The following is a 16,783-nucleotide window of genomic DNA, read 5'->3' on the forward strand; positions in this document are numbered from 1 at the left end:
AAAATTAAATAAAATAGGCCAAAGATCATGAAACAAGTGTGGAATGTCCGAGGAATGCACGGAAATTATAAGATTGGTGTTAAATTTTGTTCAAAAAGATGTTTTCTTTAGAATGATTGAAGTGGGCACTTTATTTTGCCAGGGTGATTTTGATCAATTCTAGAAACAATATTTTATCTTAAAGCAATCTTATCTTTTTTGTCATGGTTTGGTACTGCTTATTCACCAGCATATTATAAAATATTTCAAAAAATAAAGCAGTGCAATAACTTCATTTTACACGAAAAAATGCAAAAAATGTAAAATTGTAAGTAGTGGGCACATTATTTTGCCGACCACTGTAGATACGTGACGGCGTTTAACGAAAAAGTAGAATTGAAATTAAGCCATTAATTTTTTTTAATCTCGACAGATCCTTTTTTTACTATGTGAAAGGGACTAGAAATTCTAGGGCAACTTCCTGTCTATAATATGAATATCATAGCAATTCATTCACAGAATATCTTAAAAAAAGTTTCCCCTTCTAAAATCTAGCAAGGGGATAGAGTGTCACGGCCAGGTCGGCTAATTTCGAAATTATTGGAAAAAATCTGATAGAATCTCTGAAACGTTTCACCTTTAAAAAACCCGCTCATACTCCTGTTATGGACACAGCAACCAAACGCTTTGAATAGCTAACTTAAATCAGATTATAAAAAAAAAACAATACACCACAAGGGACTTTCATTATTGTAGTATTCTTTTATATGGATTTTACAGTTCATAGAAGAAATCTCAACACTGATTAAGAACCGAAAGTAAAACTAACCTCGGATATTCAGCCTAGCTTTCAATCTGAAAAAAATAAGCTCATGTATATTTGAAGTTTTCTACTCAACATCCATCCACTGAATTATTGATGGACAGATTGCTAGGTCGTACGACTATGTGCTTCATCAATTCCTAAGCAAACTAACAGCTTTCACTAACTTAGCTAACGTTTGCCTATTTTTTTATGACAGTGAGCTACTAACTATCAAATTGTTTTACCTCACACTGATAAAGAAAAGTTATAATAAAATCGCATTCTACTGCAACCAGAGGTAGATCACAGATAAAAGCAATTAAAAGTTATGCGGTGTAAAATATTTACATAAATTCTTAGGTCTCCCAATCTTAAGATTGAATAACGCACTTCAAACTCATTGTTCATTCACAGCTATGGTGCCACCAATCGCTAGCACGAGCAGAGGCGATTGGCACCCCCACAACTGTTATAAGCAGATTAACCACGTCGAGCCCTTTTAAGGGCAATTTTCTCAATGAAAACTCATTAATAAAGCATAACGGAATCCAACGATAAAAGACTTACAAAACCCCAGGCGTTCGTGAAACGGTTTTACAACACGAGCCTGCAATTCATCTCATTCAAACGCTCCGGCGCTGTTTTGCATAGATATTGTACGGAGCGTTATGCTCTACCTATCGCCATCTTTCTTTGATGTTGATGGTGTGCAAACGTACTCGGGCTAATCAAATATGCAAGAACCTGCGTTGCTTTATGGTGGTCGCGGTGCTTTATTCAGCTTATTCCTCACGGATTGATCCAGCTAGGATGCGATGGATGTAGCTGTATCTCGTTGGTCTCTGCTCTTCCGTTCATAGCTTTACACAACGGTAAGCGCTATCGTTCGCAGCATCGACGCGATACTAATTTAGTCAATGATCCATTAGTTGCGTCTCTCGACTAATAATGTTACATTGGACAGCGAGGGATACTGTAGACGGCGCTACCTTTTTTTCTAGATCGAGCAGTAAACAACTCAACAAAAGTCTTTCATAGTTTCGTCTGCATCGTTTCAAGTTGGTGTTTCAATCAAAATGGCTCCATCTATGCTACGGCATAAAAAAATGATACATAAAAAACACATTTCAGCAGCTGGTTGGGCATGTAGCGTGAAAATAAAATATTAATTTTCACCCTTTCTGCACCGTTTACGGATACGCTGAAGCCCCACTAACTCTACGGTAAAAGCGGGCCGAAGTTGTAAAAGGATACTTTACAAATCTGGTGAATGTGTTTTTATACCGCCGTACGCCGCTACGCGTACTTCATGGAAGCCAGAGGATTGTGGCATTCATTCCAGACTTGGTTTTTGTTTTTTTTTCACTCTCTTTCTCTGTGCGTTCGCCGAGAGATCGTAACGATCGTTAAAAGCGCACTGGGTAATTAATGAGTGACGGAACAAAAACATGGAATCGCTAATGAGAATTCTATTTGTATTATTCACCTGCTACCGCCCCGGCCAAATTACCAGCACAGAACGGGTGAAATTTAACTGTATCACCGATCTCATCCCCCACCGAGCAAGCCATTTCCGACTTTAATGAACCACCCAGCAGTTGTTGAAAAATGTATCTGAAGGGAAGCTAAATTTCCGCGCAGTTTATTATGGAGCAAAATGGAGGAACGGGGAATGAAATGATTCCATCAATTTTGCCGCTTTGCGCTGCGATTGTTTCACGCTGCCACGTGCCCGAACGTGGTAGCAAAGTGCAATGAAAAATCCAATTAAATTTCAGTATCAATATTTGTCACCAAGGGGAAAGAAAGTTGTGCTTCAGATCACCAGCACCGACAGCGAGCGATAGTTTTGGCGAGCGGGCAAATACTTTCCTGTTTCGATTGATGTGCGACCGGCTCGTGGATCGTTCGTAGAACCACCAGAAACACGCACACACTGTCACCAACACGTGAGCGGATTGCGGAGCAACGGTCGTCCCCTCGATGCCAAACGTCGTTGCCCATGGGCACGGAACAAATTTTGCCGTTCCATTAACATTACATAGTGTGAAAATCGTTTGTCGATCCTCCCGAACGATAGCGCACTCGGAAGTCGTTAAATTCCCTGATAAAACTCTTGCCAATTACCGTCAGCCTACGACGCAGCATTCGCGACGATGGCTTCTAAGTCCCTGTACGGCGTGTACGATTTCTTCACGTTATGCTCGTAACGAGATGAAGTTTGCAAGGGAGAAAAAACATAATTCTGTTTCAAATACTTTAAAACATTCTTTTACGCACGTGTGTTTTTTTTCTTCAAATAATGGCGGTACAGTAAAACTTGGATAAAATGGAAAGGGACCAGAAATAACGATCGATCAATTTTAGTGATTTCTCTCTGAGGAAGCTTCATACAGAAACGAAAAATTTTCGCAATACTTTTTTTGATATTTTTAAATGAATAAATAATTCAAATATGTTCTAAAAGGAAAGGTGGGTTTGTTTTAAATATATAAATAAGTAGCATCTTATTTATTTCAAAGAATGTGTTAAGATTAAAGATACTCTAAATTTAGGCACCGAAAAATATCTCATAACCATCGAATCTGATTATCTTACCAAAAAGTAATAAACAAATGTTGCAGGATACAGTCGTTGCCACCAAATGTTGGCTCTAAGGCATCAATTTTTGATAGTGCGCATCAATGTTTCATTCTAACGCACCTATTTTTGTCTGTAAGTCATCAACTTTTGATTCTTATAGAAATCATCGTAATTTTACAAGGCATTTGAGCAGATCTATGACAATTGTAATTTTACTTCACAAAAAAATAGTGAAATTTTCGAAATTCCAAAGCCATTGTTTACACATGAAAATGCATACCAACGTTTTCACTCCATTAAAACTTCCCACATAGACATATAAATTAATAAATTGTGCTATTTTAAATTCTGTCAATGACAATATTAACTATTGAACTAGAATTCATAAATTTTGGGACCCAAAGTTTCAGAAATTACGTTGAATTTTGGAAATAAAGCGATTGGCTCAGAGACAAAACTTGATGCCTTAGAGACAAAAATAGGTGAGTTATAGTCAACATTTTGCGGAAACAACAGCAAAAACAATATTGAGGTTAGAATAATTAAATTTGCTCTGATCCGATTTTTTCCAATATGTGTCTTCAGGACTGTATTATCTTATCGAGCTTTCTCTTTTTTTCAGGAGTGTCAGTTTTGAAATTTTAATTTTTGATCAAATTTTTCATCAAATCGATAGAATTGTTTTGGCGGTCTCATTATGTTTTTGTCATAATTATCTTATCAAATAAAACCTCTGATTTATGTATTAACTGTATCTCCTGGCTCGTTTTTTATCTGTTTCCATTGCAAAAGGAACAAATTTAAAGCACAAAAACAATGTGTTATGAGTAAATTCATAACAAATCTAATATCAACTTTGGTAACATCTTAACTTCCGCCACACAAAGCCTCGGTGCAGCGGAAGCACCACATTCCTTCATTTCAAGTTTCTGAGGTAATTCTACCTTCGTTCCCAGAAGTGGCGCAGCTTGTAAGGAAAGGCGACATGTTTAATTTTCAAACAAAAGTGAAGAATTTCACTGCCATTGACACCATCGCCCAGCCTTACCGTCGTTCTGCTTGACAACTGACGGTGTCAGTTTGCTTACGGCATCGTCTCCATTTTCTGTACCGTCAACCCCTCTCTCTCTCTCTCTCTCTCTCTCTCTTTCTCTTTCTTCTGGTTTACTTGGTCCATGTCCTGCCAGCTTTCTCTGCAAACAAACCAGCGCTCACCACACTTCTCCCTTTTGCTACTATTCCAGGCAGCCGAACAGGCGAAGCGCTACGATGGACTGGCAGTGCAGTGCAAGAACGTTTCGCCGGCACTCGATCTTGGATACTTCGTCCGCACGCTTCCGGTGCCGCAGAACAACCAGCGAATTCCACGAAAGGCATTTGCACCACCGCAGTCAGCAAATGCGCCCACCGACGCTGGAGCTGACGATTATCCGGACTATGGCGGGGTAAGCGGGCGGGTTGCAGTCGGCATGGGTCACAACCAGATGCAACCATACTTAATTGGAATCCGAAACCGAAACTCCCTCAATTATGACTGACCGGAGCTGTGGGGAACAACTTTTTATTCGCCCCGCTGACACGCTCTACGCCTTTTGCTCTCCCTCTCCCTTCTCTGCAGGATCCCATGCTGCCGGTGTTCAAGGATGAGCTCGTCGTCGACCGCGGTGCAACGATCCAGGTGCGGCCCTCGCTGGAAGCGCTGAGACGAGAGTCGCAGGAATTAGAAATTCAAATCAAACAACTACAGGTTGGTCCGGCTGAGATCTGTTCTGTTTCTGTTCCGTTCTGTTGTTGTTGTTTTCTGCATGTTTGCTCGGGCCACGTCCTCCGAAGTGTTCTCCAGTTTTCCGATCCACCGTGTTGTGTTTCGTTTTGATTGTACTTTGCACTACACGGGGCTGCCCGCGTACGAGAGGCGCGCTACTCGTGCCTTTGTCTGTGGAGTGTGTGTGTTTTTTTACTCTGATTGTATTATTGTCGTGTTTTTCTTTCGCTTAATTAATAATAGCTCTTGTTCAGTCCAATTCATAACATTTTTTTTGTTTGTCTGTGTTCGACGCTCTAATTTTCTGCATATCACACTGCGTGGTAGCAGACCACTGTTTGCCTTCAGGCCCGGCCTGGCCGATATTACAAAACGCTTTTCGCAATAGCTGGTGTGGTTTGAAATTTGAACCGTAGCCGTAGGCGCGCGCGTCAATTAAATTTATTGTGGTTTCTTTTTTCTCTTCTGTTACCCGTTTGTTTGCATCCGTTTCTGTAGGATTCTGTAGACGCTTTAGTTCGTACACAGATCAGAGGCATCGAGGGCCAGCTGTACAGTAAGGCGAACGAGATCCAGGAGGATATCTCGATGAAAAAATTCGACGTACGGGCCAAACAGATCCATCTTGCAGCGGTCCGCGCCCAGGTAAGGATTGTGTATTGTATTTTCTTTGTTTTGTTTTTTTTTGTTACAAATTTTACTCGCTCCCGTGTTTCACATTACAGTTGTAAAGAGTTCGGTAGCCATTTTTTGGATGATTCAAATAATTATCTGCTTAAAACACGTGTTTTACCTAGAATAGGTGGTAGGTTGAGATAGCTCGCAAGCTGCAAACGTAGCTCCAGCTTCATTAATTTCCATTCGCTTTGTATCTGTTTACAACATAGAAATAGTGCGCTAAAGTAAAAGTTCTAATTCGCTTTATCTATCGGTTTCCAGCAAGCTTTCAGAAACATTTCACGATGAAATGTTTCACCGAAGAAGCTTTGAGCAGTTGCTTGTCTTTGGGTGCTTTCTTTGGGACACAATGCCAAGCTCTATTTTCGAGCTATTTACTACGGCGAATTGGAGAACCAAAAATAAACACATGCACAGACCTGGGCATTGCTTTAAATTTGAACTTTTGTAATGGTTGTTTGTGCGCAATTTTATTACTTCTTGACATATTAAATTTAATTCAGTAGTACACGATAGGGATACTTCCTTGTAGGGATGCATAAAATGATTCTCAAAAAAGATTATTCATGCATTTACATAACAAAACAGGCCTGTAATAAATTTATAACAGCTTTTATCGCATCGCGTTTCCACTCGTATGTACCAAACGAGTAAAGCACCAGGCGTCTCCATTTGCTACGCCTGTCTATTTCAAACGATAACGAAGGCATCGATCATTACGTGGCAGCTGCCGTGTGGGTGTTACTAGCTAAACAAAAAGAAAAAAAACGAATTTCTTATCTCATCCAGACCTGAAAATGCCACTCTGTATGAATGGTTTAATGTCTTGTCTACTCCGGTAAAGGGAAAAGAACGACTTTTCAAACACTCCCGTGAAGGATGTGTTGTACGGTGCTTGTAGTGCTACCATTAGTAAATTGCCCAAAATTAATTTCTACCTCAAAAAGCCCAACATTTGCTCCACCACATCAAGCTTCATCGATAAAAGCCGAAACCGCGGCGCAACCCCTATTGATGCTGCCCATTGCTCTGCCGGCTCCGGGTAGCCTCCGTTGATTGGATGGGGTTATCTTTCGTGTTTCTAGCCTGCTGCTTACTTATCAATATTGCACAACCAGGGACGGGAATGTTTCATTCAGAAAACGTGTCCGTATCCGAAACAAACTACACCCACACAGACACACACACACACATACACACGAAGAGGTTGGCGAAAGTGGTAGTCATGCATTCGGTGCCGATACGGCACAGTGCTGGAATGCTATTCACTCTCGCAGCTGAAACAGTGAAACGCCGCGAAAACGCGTCCAGCCAGTGCGCATGCGGCCATCATAGGTGCTCGGTTTTCGACAGGCCTGCACTACCACAGGCACACCGACAGTCGCCACAGGGAAGTGCACGTCGAAAATCCGACTGCTTCTGCTCCTGTTCGGTTCAGTTTAGAGCCGACCGAGCCGAGCGAAAGCTCCGTACTGCTTCTGTCCGCTGCTGTGTGTTGTGGTGGTGGTGGTGGTGGCCTGTCACCTGTTCCGACTTGGCTCGCAGTGGCTCGCATTTGTAACCAGGTCGCGGGCGAAACACCACACTGTCCGGACGCGCGGCTACACTTCACTCGCCCCTAGCGTGTGTACCGTGTGCGCTACAGCTCTCAGTCTGTAAGGGCACAGCCTGCAGCCCACGCGCGACGGGCCCCGGGCCCAGGAAGCATGCAGTGCTAGTCGGACGTTTGCCAGTCGGTGAAGTGCCTCCGCCGTATTACGCCAACATATCGCTGTGCCGTGGACCATCGTTGCCTGCAGTAGCTAGCAAGCCCACACCGTGTCTGCCCAGGAAGAGCAACAACAACCAATAACCAAAAAAACGGAAACAGTTCTTCCATCTGCCGGAGAGTTACATCGCGCTCGGTCAGTGCTAGTGCGGTGGTCCCCGAATGGACAGTTGTTACTGGGTGCGCTTTTGTGTGTGTTGCGGCTGAAGTGTTGCCTTTGCACGGTGCACCAACCGCTCCTCTCCATCGAGAGTATCGTTCAGCAACACTGCGGCCAGGTGTCACCCATTGACACCCTCCCTGCCCTGTGAAGCATCTCAACGTTTCTGTACACCAACGAAAAAAAAAAAGAAGAACGAGAACACGAGCGAAGAGCGTACACGAGAAGACTGGGCGCTCGCGTGGGAAGCATGGCTGGCGCCTTTCCCCAACAAAGACATCGTGCAGCGGCGAAAAACAGCTCGATCGGGCTGATGATTTTTCACGCCTGATAACAACACAAACGAACCGACCGAAGGAGAAAGCAGCAGCACAACCAACACCGCCGACCAGCGCAAGGTTAGGGTCGGCCAGGTTTAGGACGAACGGCTTCCCGCTCGCTCCGTTGCGTCCCGTGGAATGTGTCAACGCCAACGTCTGCTGTCAGGTTGGGTTGGCGCTTGCTGATTAGAGGCCACCGAAGGACGTCCCCATCCGAAACGGGCTGACTAACAGGCCGTTTTTGACAGGCAGTGAGTGAGTGAGCGAGCACAGTTGCACCGGGAACCCCCGGGTAAACCGAAGCTTCTTCCAAACTTTCTACAACAACCATATTTTCCTTCAACAAAAAAAAAGGCAGCAAATGTGAGCTGCAATTGCAGTTAATGTGCTTTTTGGGTGAAAAGAAAACACACACACATACAGAGAAATTGTTTTCCCATTTGCCAGATTACATACAATCATTGTGATATTGTGTAAAGCACGCGCGTGTGACACGGCCTTCTCGCGCGTAAGAGAACACATCTGCGATACAGTGTGCGTCGTGCGGGTGTTTTTGGAGTGTGTGTGAATATGAACGTGTATTATATATAAGCCCATCAAGCGCGGAAATAACAAGTTTTACTTCCATTTCGACGCCCGGTGCACCGTCGCGTTTGGATGTGTAATGAGAGAGTGTTTTGTTTTTTTTGGCAGCGACCACGTTGGCAACGGCGACGAATAACAAACAAAACCCCCCCTACAACTGACCTTTCGCCGAAGTCTTGTTAAAACGATAATTATACAAACACAAGGCGACATGCCCGACACATACGTAGATACGCACAGTTGAAAGTAAAATATTTAGCACAAACAAAAAAACAAAACAACATTCAGCGCCGATCGAGTCTGGCCGGCGGTGCGACGCGAACCTTAAACGCAGCGCCCTGTTACGATATGGTTAGGAGTTTGATAGTTATATTTATTGCAAATATTCTCGACCGTTTTACGACACCAGCGTGTTTGCCGATTGTTAATCGAAGGGAGAACCGCCTGCTCTGGTGCCGGAGAGCCTCATCCCGGCAGAACGGTGCCATAGCAAAGCGAAACTCCAGCAAATATTGTGATAGCAAAAATCGTCAAAATCGTGCACAAACGTAAACACTCATTGTTGCTAGCGGTTTAAGCGTCACCAAAGAGCTATTGTGCAGGCTAAAATACAACAACAACAACAACAAAAACAACAAAAAATCCATATTGAACTGTCCCTTTTGCTGGTTTGCATTCTTAGCCCGATGCCTTTTTTTATCGGGGTAGGGGAAAACAACGACCGAGTGACAGTGATAAAGCAGCGCGTACGATCGTAAAGTGTGTGTTTTCACCAGCGACTGATTAACAGTGTGTGTTTGTGTGAGTGTGTCTGTGAGATTGTTGAAGCATCCAGCATCGGATATAGTGCAGCGGACGCGATACAGCTTCGTCAAACCAACCCTGTGCCAACCTGTCCTACCGCAGCAGCCGCAGCAGCAGCAGCAACAGCACCGCCCTTGGCACGGAGGTGTGAGAAAAGAAGCCATAAATAAGTACCCAAAACCGAGGAAGGTACAGTTTGGCCAGGTACCCCAGGCAAGCCGCGAGGGGACCGTGTAGTAGTAGCGAAACGAAACCAAGTGCGTGAGTGTAATGAAAAAGCATCAATTATCCCCTCAGCCATCCCGTATCGACGTGCGCCTCGTTCCCTCGGGAGGGAAGGTGTTTGCCTGAGCCCACGCAACCAAACACACGCGCGCGTACACGGTCAACAAATTCTTCGTTTACTCGGTTTTATTTTACTTTGGTTTTATTTTGTTCGCGCTTTCTCTCTCTCCCTTTCTCTACCACACATTTATTAGTCTGCCCAATCTTGCCGGCCCAGAGGGCGAGGAATATTTGAGGCTGCAAGCCGTACCAAACTTATGACAGAAAGCTCACACACACAAAAAAACCGCTCAAAAAAGGCAGCAACAGCAGCAGCTGACGGCAGTGACAGGAGAGTGACAGTGTAGTTTACCTCGCGTCGCGATCGCACCACCCCGTCGATCCGTCGGAGGCGAACATGAAGCGGAGCTTTCTGCGCGCAAAAGAAGGCTCACTTCCAGCTGCTTTGCAGCCCACTGCACCCTTGGCTGGTGGAACAATTTCTACCATCCCGCTAGGCTAAGATCTGCACGCGCACGAAACCTTTCGTGACGTCGCACATAAGCGGACGTTTGCTCCACAATCAGAAAGTTAAACAAAATCAAAACCCCATCCTGTGCAGCGTGCGGAGAGAGACAAACGACGAGGACCCCGTCTTCATGCAAACAAAACTACGCATGATTCTGTAGCTGACCCGGACCTCGAACCCAGACCCGTTTTCCAAGAGGGGGTCCATTGGTAGCACGGGTTGCCGGGGGTGTTTATCGTTTGCTTTGTGTCGCTTCCAAATGGGCTTGATAGCGATCCGTTATCGTGTTGTAAGTTTCTCCCCTCGCACACACTTACACACGTTACACTAACGTTTGTTTTTTTCCACTTCTTTGTACGTCCTTATCCTCGAATGTTCGATTCGATCGATTTGATTTTCTGGCCATGTTTCGCGCTCTCTCTCTCTCTTTCTGTTTCTACTTGCACGCATCCTCCATCCTGCCGTGCAATTGTGTTGCTCTATTGTTCTTGGCATGGTGCTGTTCTACCATCGCTAGATTGAATTTCATTCACTTCACGCTACAGCAGCCGCCACCCATCGGGCGGCCGGCCCTGTCGCGATTGATTCCATTGTTTTTTATCTTCATCTAGTTCTTGTTCGCTAGTCTTCAATTATGTGTCTTTGTTCTGCCTTCTTCTCTCTCTCTTTCTCTTTCTCTCTCCCTTTCTCTTTCTTCTTTTTCTCTCACATATGTCTCTCTGCCTTTTGTCGCTGCTAGGCTGTTTGTTGTTGTATGTTTTTCCTCTTTTATTATGTTCGTTACACCATCCCAGCCACCATCACCCTCACAGGCTTGCTGCTGCCGCCCGCTGCATACTATCTGCACTAAATCACTCTTTATCTATTTCTCTCTCGTCCCTGCTACATGTCTTGTGTTCTGGTGATGCATCCGTGGTTACGGTCGAATGCGGGTCGAAATCGTGGGGGGGGGATGTGCACAAAATCGATGACCAAACTTACATACACACCATTAGCCTGCGCACAGTGTACGGTGCTTACCTACACATCTATTGCTGGGTTGAGCGCCCACGGGTGTCCGTTGCCTGTCCGCGCCTGAAACGCCCAGGAAGCGACGAACGGCCAGCAAATGGACCCAGCGAATGGGCTGCGCTGGAGCCGCTGTTGACGTCGGCCACTCAGTATCCAGCACGCGGCACAACGGTCGCCCTACGTCCCTTTGCCGGTTGCGCTGCGAACGCGGCGAACGCTTGCCCGGGCATAACCCGGTCACAGCCCGCTGCAGGGTCCTTTGTCTTTTGCAGCGCTCTCTGCACACTATGCGATTGTTTCACGCTCCTGGCATCTTACGATTGCAGGATGCACTTCAGCACTTGCGGATTGGTAAATTAGTTTTCATTAGGTGTTCGGTTCTGTTTTCTGATCTATTTTTTTCTCTTTGCTTTTCGGCTATGCTATTTTGTTTCGTTTCGTTTGTTATGAAATTCACTCGCTCGTTCGATCGTTCATTCCTACGATGAAGCATTTACTTTTGCTCTAACGCTTACGACGGTTGCGTACTTGCTGTTCGTACTTTAGTTCATCAGTTTGCAAGAACCCAAATATAATAAAGCAATGAATGAGCAAATTTATTGAATTCAGTCGATTTTTCATGCTACAAATTATTTGTATTTTGTATTGTACAGTGAAACATGGATGTACAGTAAAGATGGTAGGGATCGTTAAAATGATGATAATCAAACAAAATGAAATTGGTAGGATCGCGTTCGTTGCGATACTTTTTTATAAAATTATTAATGGGTAAATGTTTATAATAGTGATGTAATTTGATAATGGTTCAGTTATTTTCCCATGAATTTAGCAACAAGAAGGAAAATGTCTATTTAATACAGTATAGTTGAAATACGATGTACTTCCCCAAAATAACCAGTTTTACAGCTCCGTTTGGGGGTCTTTCGATCTTTCGATCTTAGGAGGCTTATGCGGGCTTATCTTTCTTCAATCACTCTTAAGTATGTATGTTTGATTGTTTTTACAATCACATTTTCTCAAAACAGATACTTTAACTTAGTTAAAACCACAATATTTCCCGTTTTTATCCTAAGCTCACTGAGATATAGGCCGTCAAAGTACAAAATTTGTGTTTTTGTTCAAAACTAGAGCTATTTTGTCCAAACATAAACCATGATAATTTAATAAGTAATGGTCAGATTTTGAAAATCGATGTGTCCTTGGAATGTATTTTCAACATTCTTTTATTTTATGTCTAAATAATTGTCAAAAATTTGTTTGCAAAGTTCATAAATGATCAAAAACCAAACAGAATTTCTAAAAAGTTTTATATTTTCATCTTTGAGAGTGGTTTTTTCCTTATTGGACTCGTTTTCAGTCGTGACTTATAGTCATACATAATATGAAAGATCAACATTTTTCCTACTTTTAGTCGTTGCGCTGCGACTAGCTGCGACCATCCGACCCCAAAAATTATTTTTCTTTTTCTTAAAAGAATGAAACCGTTTTTGAATGAAGAAAAATTGCAAAAGTAGTATGAGAATTTGAATTTCATCTCGGCGTTTGTTTGGTCGTTGCCCACTGTGCACTGATGTGATAGATCAAACCCGACGGCGACTGGATTTGCCTCTAAATACGAGGATGCTGCAATGACTAATAATATGACATTCTTATTCGGTGCTAATTAATTAGTGTCAACAAATTTGACATTTTTTCAATTGTTTCTGATAAAATTTAAAAAATACACAATCGTTGTTAAAAAAAAAAACATTAAAATGTTGATTTAATGTGTTTTCACATTTATTCCCCGTCGTTGATCCATGTTTCACTGTACTGCCAAAGTCATAAAAGATAATTTAAAAAATGACCTTACTAAGTCGCAGAGCGTTTGCTGAACGGTAATAATAACCTACAGCATGCATCACGCATTACAGTAGATATTTTGAGTTGTTTGCGTTATTTTTCCCCATTTCAATTGCATGGTTTAAACTTTTTGAGCAGCGCATGGATACTCCGAACAAAACACTATGTTCATCTGAGCTGCCAATTATTCGACTGGTGTGTTACCTGTTTTACCGTATCCGACGAACCGAAACTAAATTGTAATAGTAACCTTTTACGAAGGAATCTATTCGCAGTAGAGCAAAATTTTATCCTCATTCGAACACCACCAATGACCACTGGGGATATTTCCACAGAAATTTTACCATTCAATTTAGGTCAATTGCGATTCAAGTGCCAGTCTGAAATAAAGTTACAAGGCTGGGTACCCGTTGCGTTCGGCGTAACTGGGGAGTTAATAACTTCACTATAATTGGGTTATGTTTCGCGCTCAAGCGAAATACTGGCAGCTTGAATTCGCTGAAAGCCCAATTATAAGTCAGGTACTTGCAAGACGTCTCTTGTAGCACTAAGAAGCTTGCCAGCAACATGATGAAGCTCGCTGAAAAGATGGTAGAAAATGTGATTACGGCAGTAAGTGATATGGATTTTTAGCAGCGATTATATAAAGTGGGATGTTTAATTGTTGGCTTATGTTTGCTAATGATTTTCAATTTTTTTAAACGTTATGCTTTGGCAAAATTTAATTAACGTATAAAGTTGTAAGATGTGGTGAATTAGTTTTATTTTTATTTGCTCAAGAATGAAATTTTGAATCATTCCTATAGCAATCAATAAGTCCTCAAACTGATGTTCTTAACTCTCATACATAAATGCTTAGATAAACAGGTTGTCCCCGAGATATGCTATTAATGCCGAACAGGGAAGAATCCGCGTATCTAGAATATCAGTGTAAGTTAAATCACGGAGTTTCCAGCAAAAAATGTTGCTAATTTTGTATATAATAGGTGATTTTAGACACTAATCAATTATTTCATATGATTCTGAATTAATATTACAATTTTGTACCTTTTTGTATAATTTTTAGAATTCGATCTTAAGAGAAATTATTAGTACCGCGTATCACGGAGACTATCTGTATAGCTATTAAAACATACGTAGTCAAATGATTGTTAATAAAATTAACAAAAAAAATCGCACATTTCTTAGAAGCGAACAAAATATCTCAATGACATTCATTGAAGAGGGAAATGCAGTAGAATTTTCTTTTCAATTGATTGCACTAGATCATTTGTAAGATTTATTTTTAATTTCTTATAAGTGTCATGAAATGATGTCGCATTCACTACCTGCAAGCGTAGTGTTTTGCACAACATAAACAGAATTTGTAATAAGTGCAACTTAACTAAAGCTAAAATTTAGCCAGAAAGCTAAAATTTCAGCAATTCATTCATAATCCGGGCTTTATCCAATTGATATTTATGTTCCGCCATATTGAATTTCACGATTAGGGCTAAAAAAAGGATTTTAAAATCGTTTTGTTTACTTGGGTTAAGTGTGTTAAAATACATTTTTGTAGATTCAAAAACATCCAATCAAATAGTTTTTCACATTTCTCGACAAAACATTTGTGTCTGTGAGCATTCATTTATTTACACTAATTTACAAAACGCTTTTGCTTCAGCCAAAACATTGAAACATTTATTAGCTAACCTAATTAAGCTTGCGTTTGTTTACATATGTTTTAGGCTGCAATAATCTTGGCTGAAAGCCTGAAACTAGTTTTTTGTGTGTTTTGTATGGAGTATTGACATAATGTCAATGAGATGTCAAACTTCATATAAAAAAAAACGGCTAGAATCATAAAACCCCCAATGTTTAATATTAATTATGGCTCGTGAAGCTTATTTCAGGACTTTGCTATAGGGAAAGGTAATATCTTTTCCTAATCAGCAAATATACCACAATTAAGTATCCTACTCAACATACCCACCGAATTTCCTTCTACTAGTGGGATAAAAACAACAAAATCATAAATTAAAGGTTCTACTGAGTAAAACAATTAGAGCCATAACAAAACCTTCAGGAGAATATTCAATATTGCGCACCAATTCGTTCACAATAAGTACTTTCACCTTACCTTGCACTATCTGCAATTGCCATTCTCGAGATTAAGGCAATGATGCATTCCGTCTTTTATTATTTTTCGGTTGAACTATGAAATGGAACAAAGAACAATTTAAGGTTCGACCAATAATTGCACCGAATATTGAAAATATCGGAATGAATTTGTGTTCTGTGTAATTCAACTTATGAAATGAACTATTACTAAAAACAGATTCTCCAGTTGGGATTTTTTCCCATTTATTGCATCTTTGAGGAAATGATTTTGTTTTTTTTTTAATAAATTGCATAAGACCTACACAAAAATACATCATTCACAATCAGTAAAACAATCAGTACCATGATCTTGAACATAAACTCTAACCGCAATAATGATCAGTGAGCCAGATATTTTCGTACCTTTTTGTTACGTTACAAACCACAGCTATCGACAAACTGTTTTGCCAGTCAGCGTCATTATACGCATGTGCTTCGTTATTTGTCATGCTATGATTTCGCTTTCAATAGTTTAATGATCTTTCACACCCTTCAGGATGAGTGGTTCTCGAGCGCAGTAGCCGAAGACAGGAATGAATCCAGCACAGAAACACGGATTGTTTCCGCTTCTGGTGACAAGGGAAGGATCAATATAATTAACAGCTCTTCGGGCAAAAGAAACCATTGACTGACAATGACTTTCGAGTTTCCGAGCATCATCCGGCCGTTGAACGCTTTCGTGCTTGAGCCAAGTGTCATTTCTTGGAAGCTTTTTTTTCTCTCTTTGTTCTCAATTCACCCAACATACAACCTCCTATCAGCAACAGGCTTCAATCAAAGGCGCTTCTCCGGTTTCGAGAGCTTTTGTGTGTTCTAACACCTGCCCAATGAAAACATTCAAGGCCCACACACACTTACACACACACATTCAGCTGGAACGTGTGCGTTGCCATCCGCTTTGGCGCATGGTCCGTGCGTGGGAGGCATCGCAGGCCTAACCAATTCAGTGCCAGCTGGTAAGCATTAGGGACCCATAAGTAGTCCGGTTCGTTAGCGACACAAAGAATCGTCAAGTAGAGCGCGCCAGTGTGGTTCGCTCGCATTAGGAACCAACCCCTGCCAGTGGGACGCGCTTAGAGGATGCCGGAGTGGAAAAAGTGGAAAAAAATGTTCCCTTTGCGGTCAACCTCAGCAAGGTCGATCTGCATTCAAAGGGTCGTCCACTTTGCTGAATAGATAGAGCCGGTAGGTATATTATCCCTTCCATCGGACCCTTCTCCTACGCGTCCCGCGCACGGGTGGGGCGCAGTCCGAGATGCTTTCAAGCCACGGTAATATCTTACGGGGAGAAGTTCGCTTTTTGATAGCGCCTGGGAACCGGGCTCGCAGGCGCTGGAGTCGATAAAAGTCGAGAACACACGGTTTGCGACACCCACCCGCCTCAACCCGCACGCGGTGTGTCAGCCTAGGCCACAACGCTTACTGCGCTGGAGGATGTGAGAAATGTGGAAATTTGTTTGAGTTTCTGCCTTCGTTTACCGCGTCAACCAACCAGGCTCGTGCATCCCCGCACAGACGTTCGTGTGTATGTGTGTACGAGTGCTAGTTTAT

General features: G+C 42.3%; 1 protein-coding gene across 1 annotated transcript in view; it reads left to right on the forward strand.

Moving 5' to 3' along the window:
- Nucleotides 1-16,783, forward strand: part of LOC120897400 — a 74,454-nt gene that overhangs the window by 26,945 nt on the left and 30,726 nt on the right. The window contains 3 exon segments of the mRNA XM_040302248.1: nt 4,612-4,812; nt 4,986-5,114; nt 5,631-5,777. Of these exon segments, the coding sequence (XP_040158182.1) occupies nt 4,612-4,812; nt 4,986-5,114; nt 5,631-5,777 (477 nt within the window).

Source organism: Anopheles arabiensis, chromosome 2 (assembly GCF_016920715.1).
Source record: "Anopheles arabiensis isolate DONGOLA chromosome 2, AaraD3, whole genome shotgun sequence".
Lineage (NCBI taxonomy): Eukaryota > Metazoa > Arthropoda > Insecta > Diptera > Culicidae > Anopheles > Anopheles arabiensis.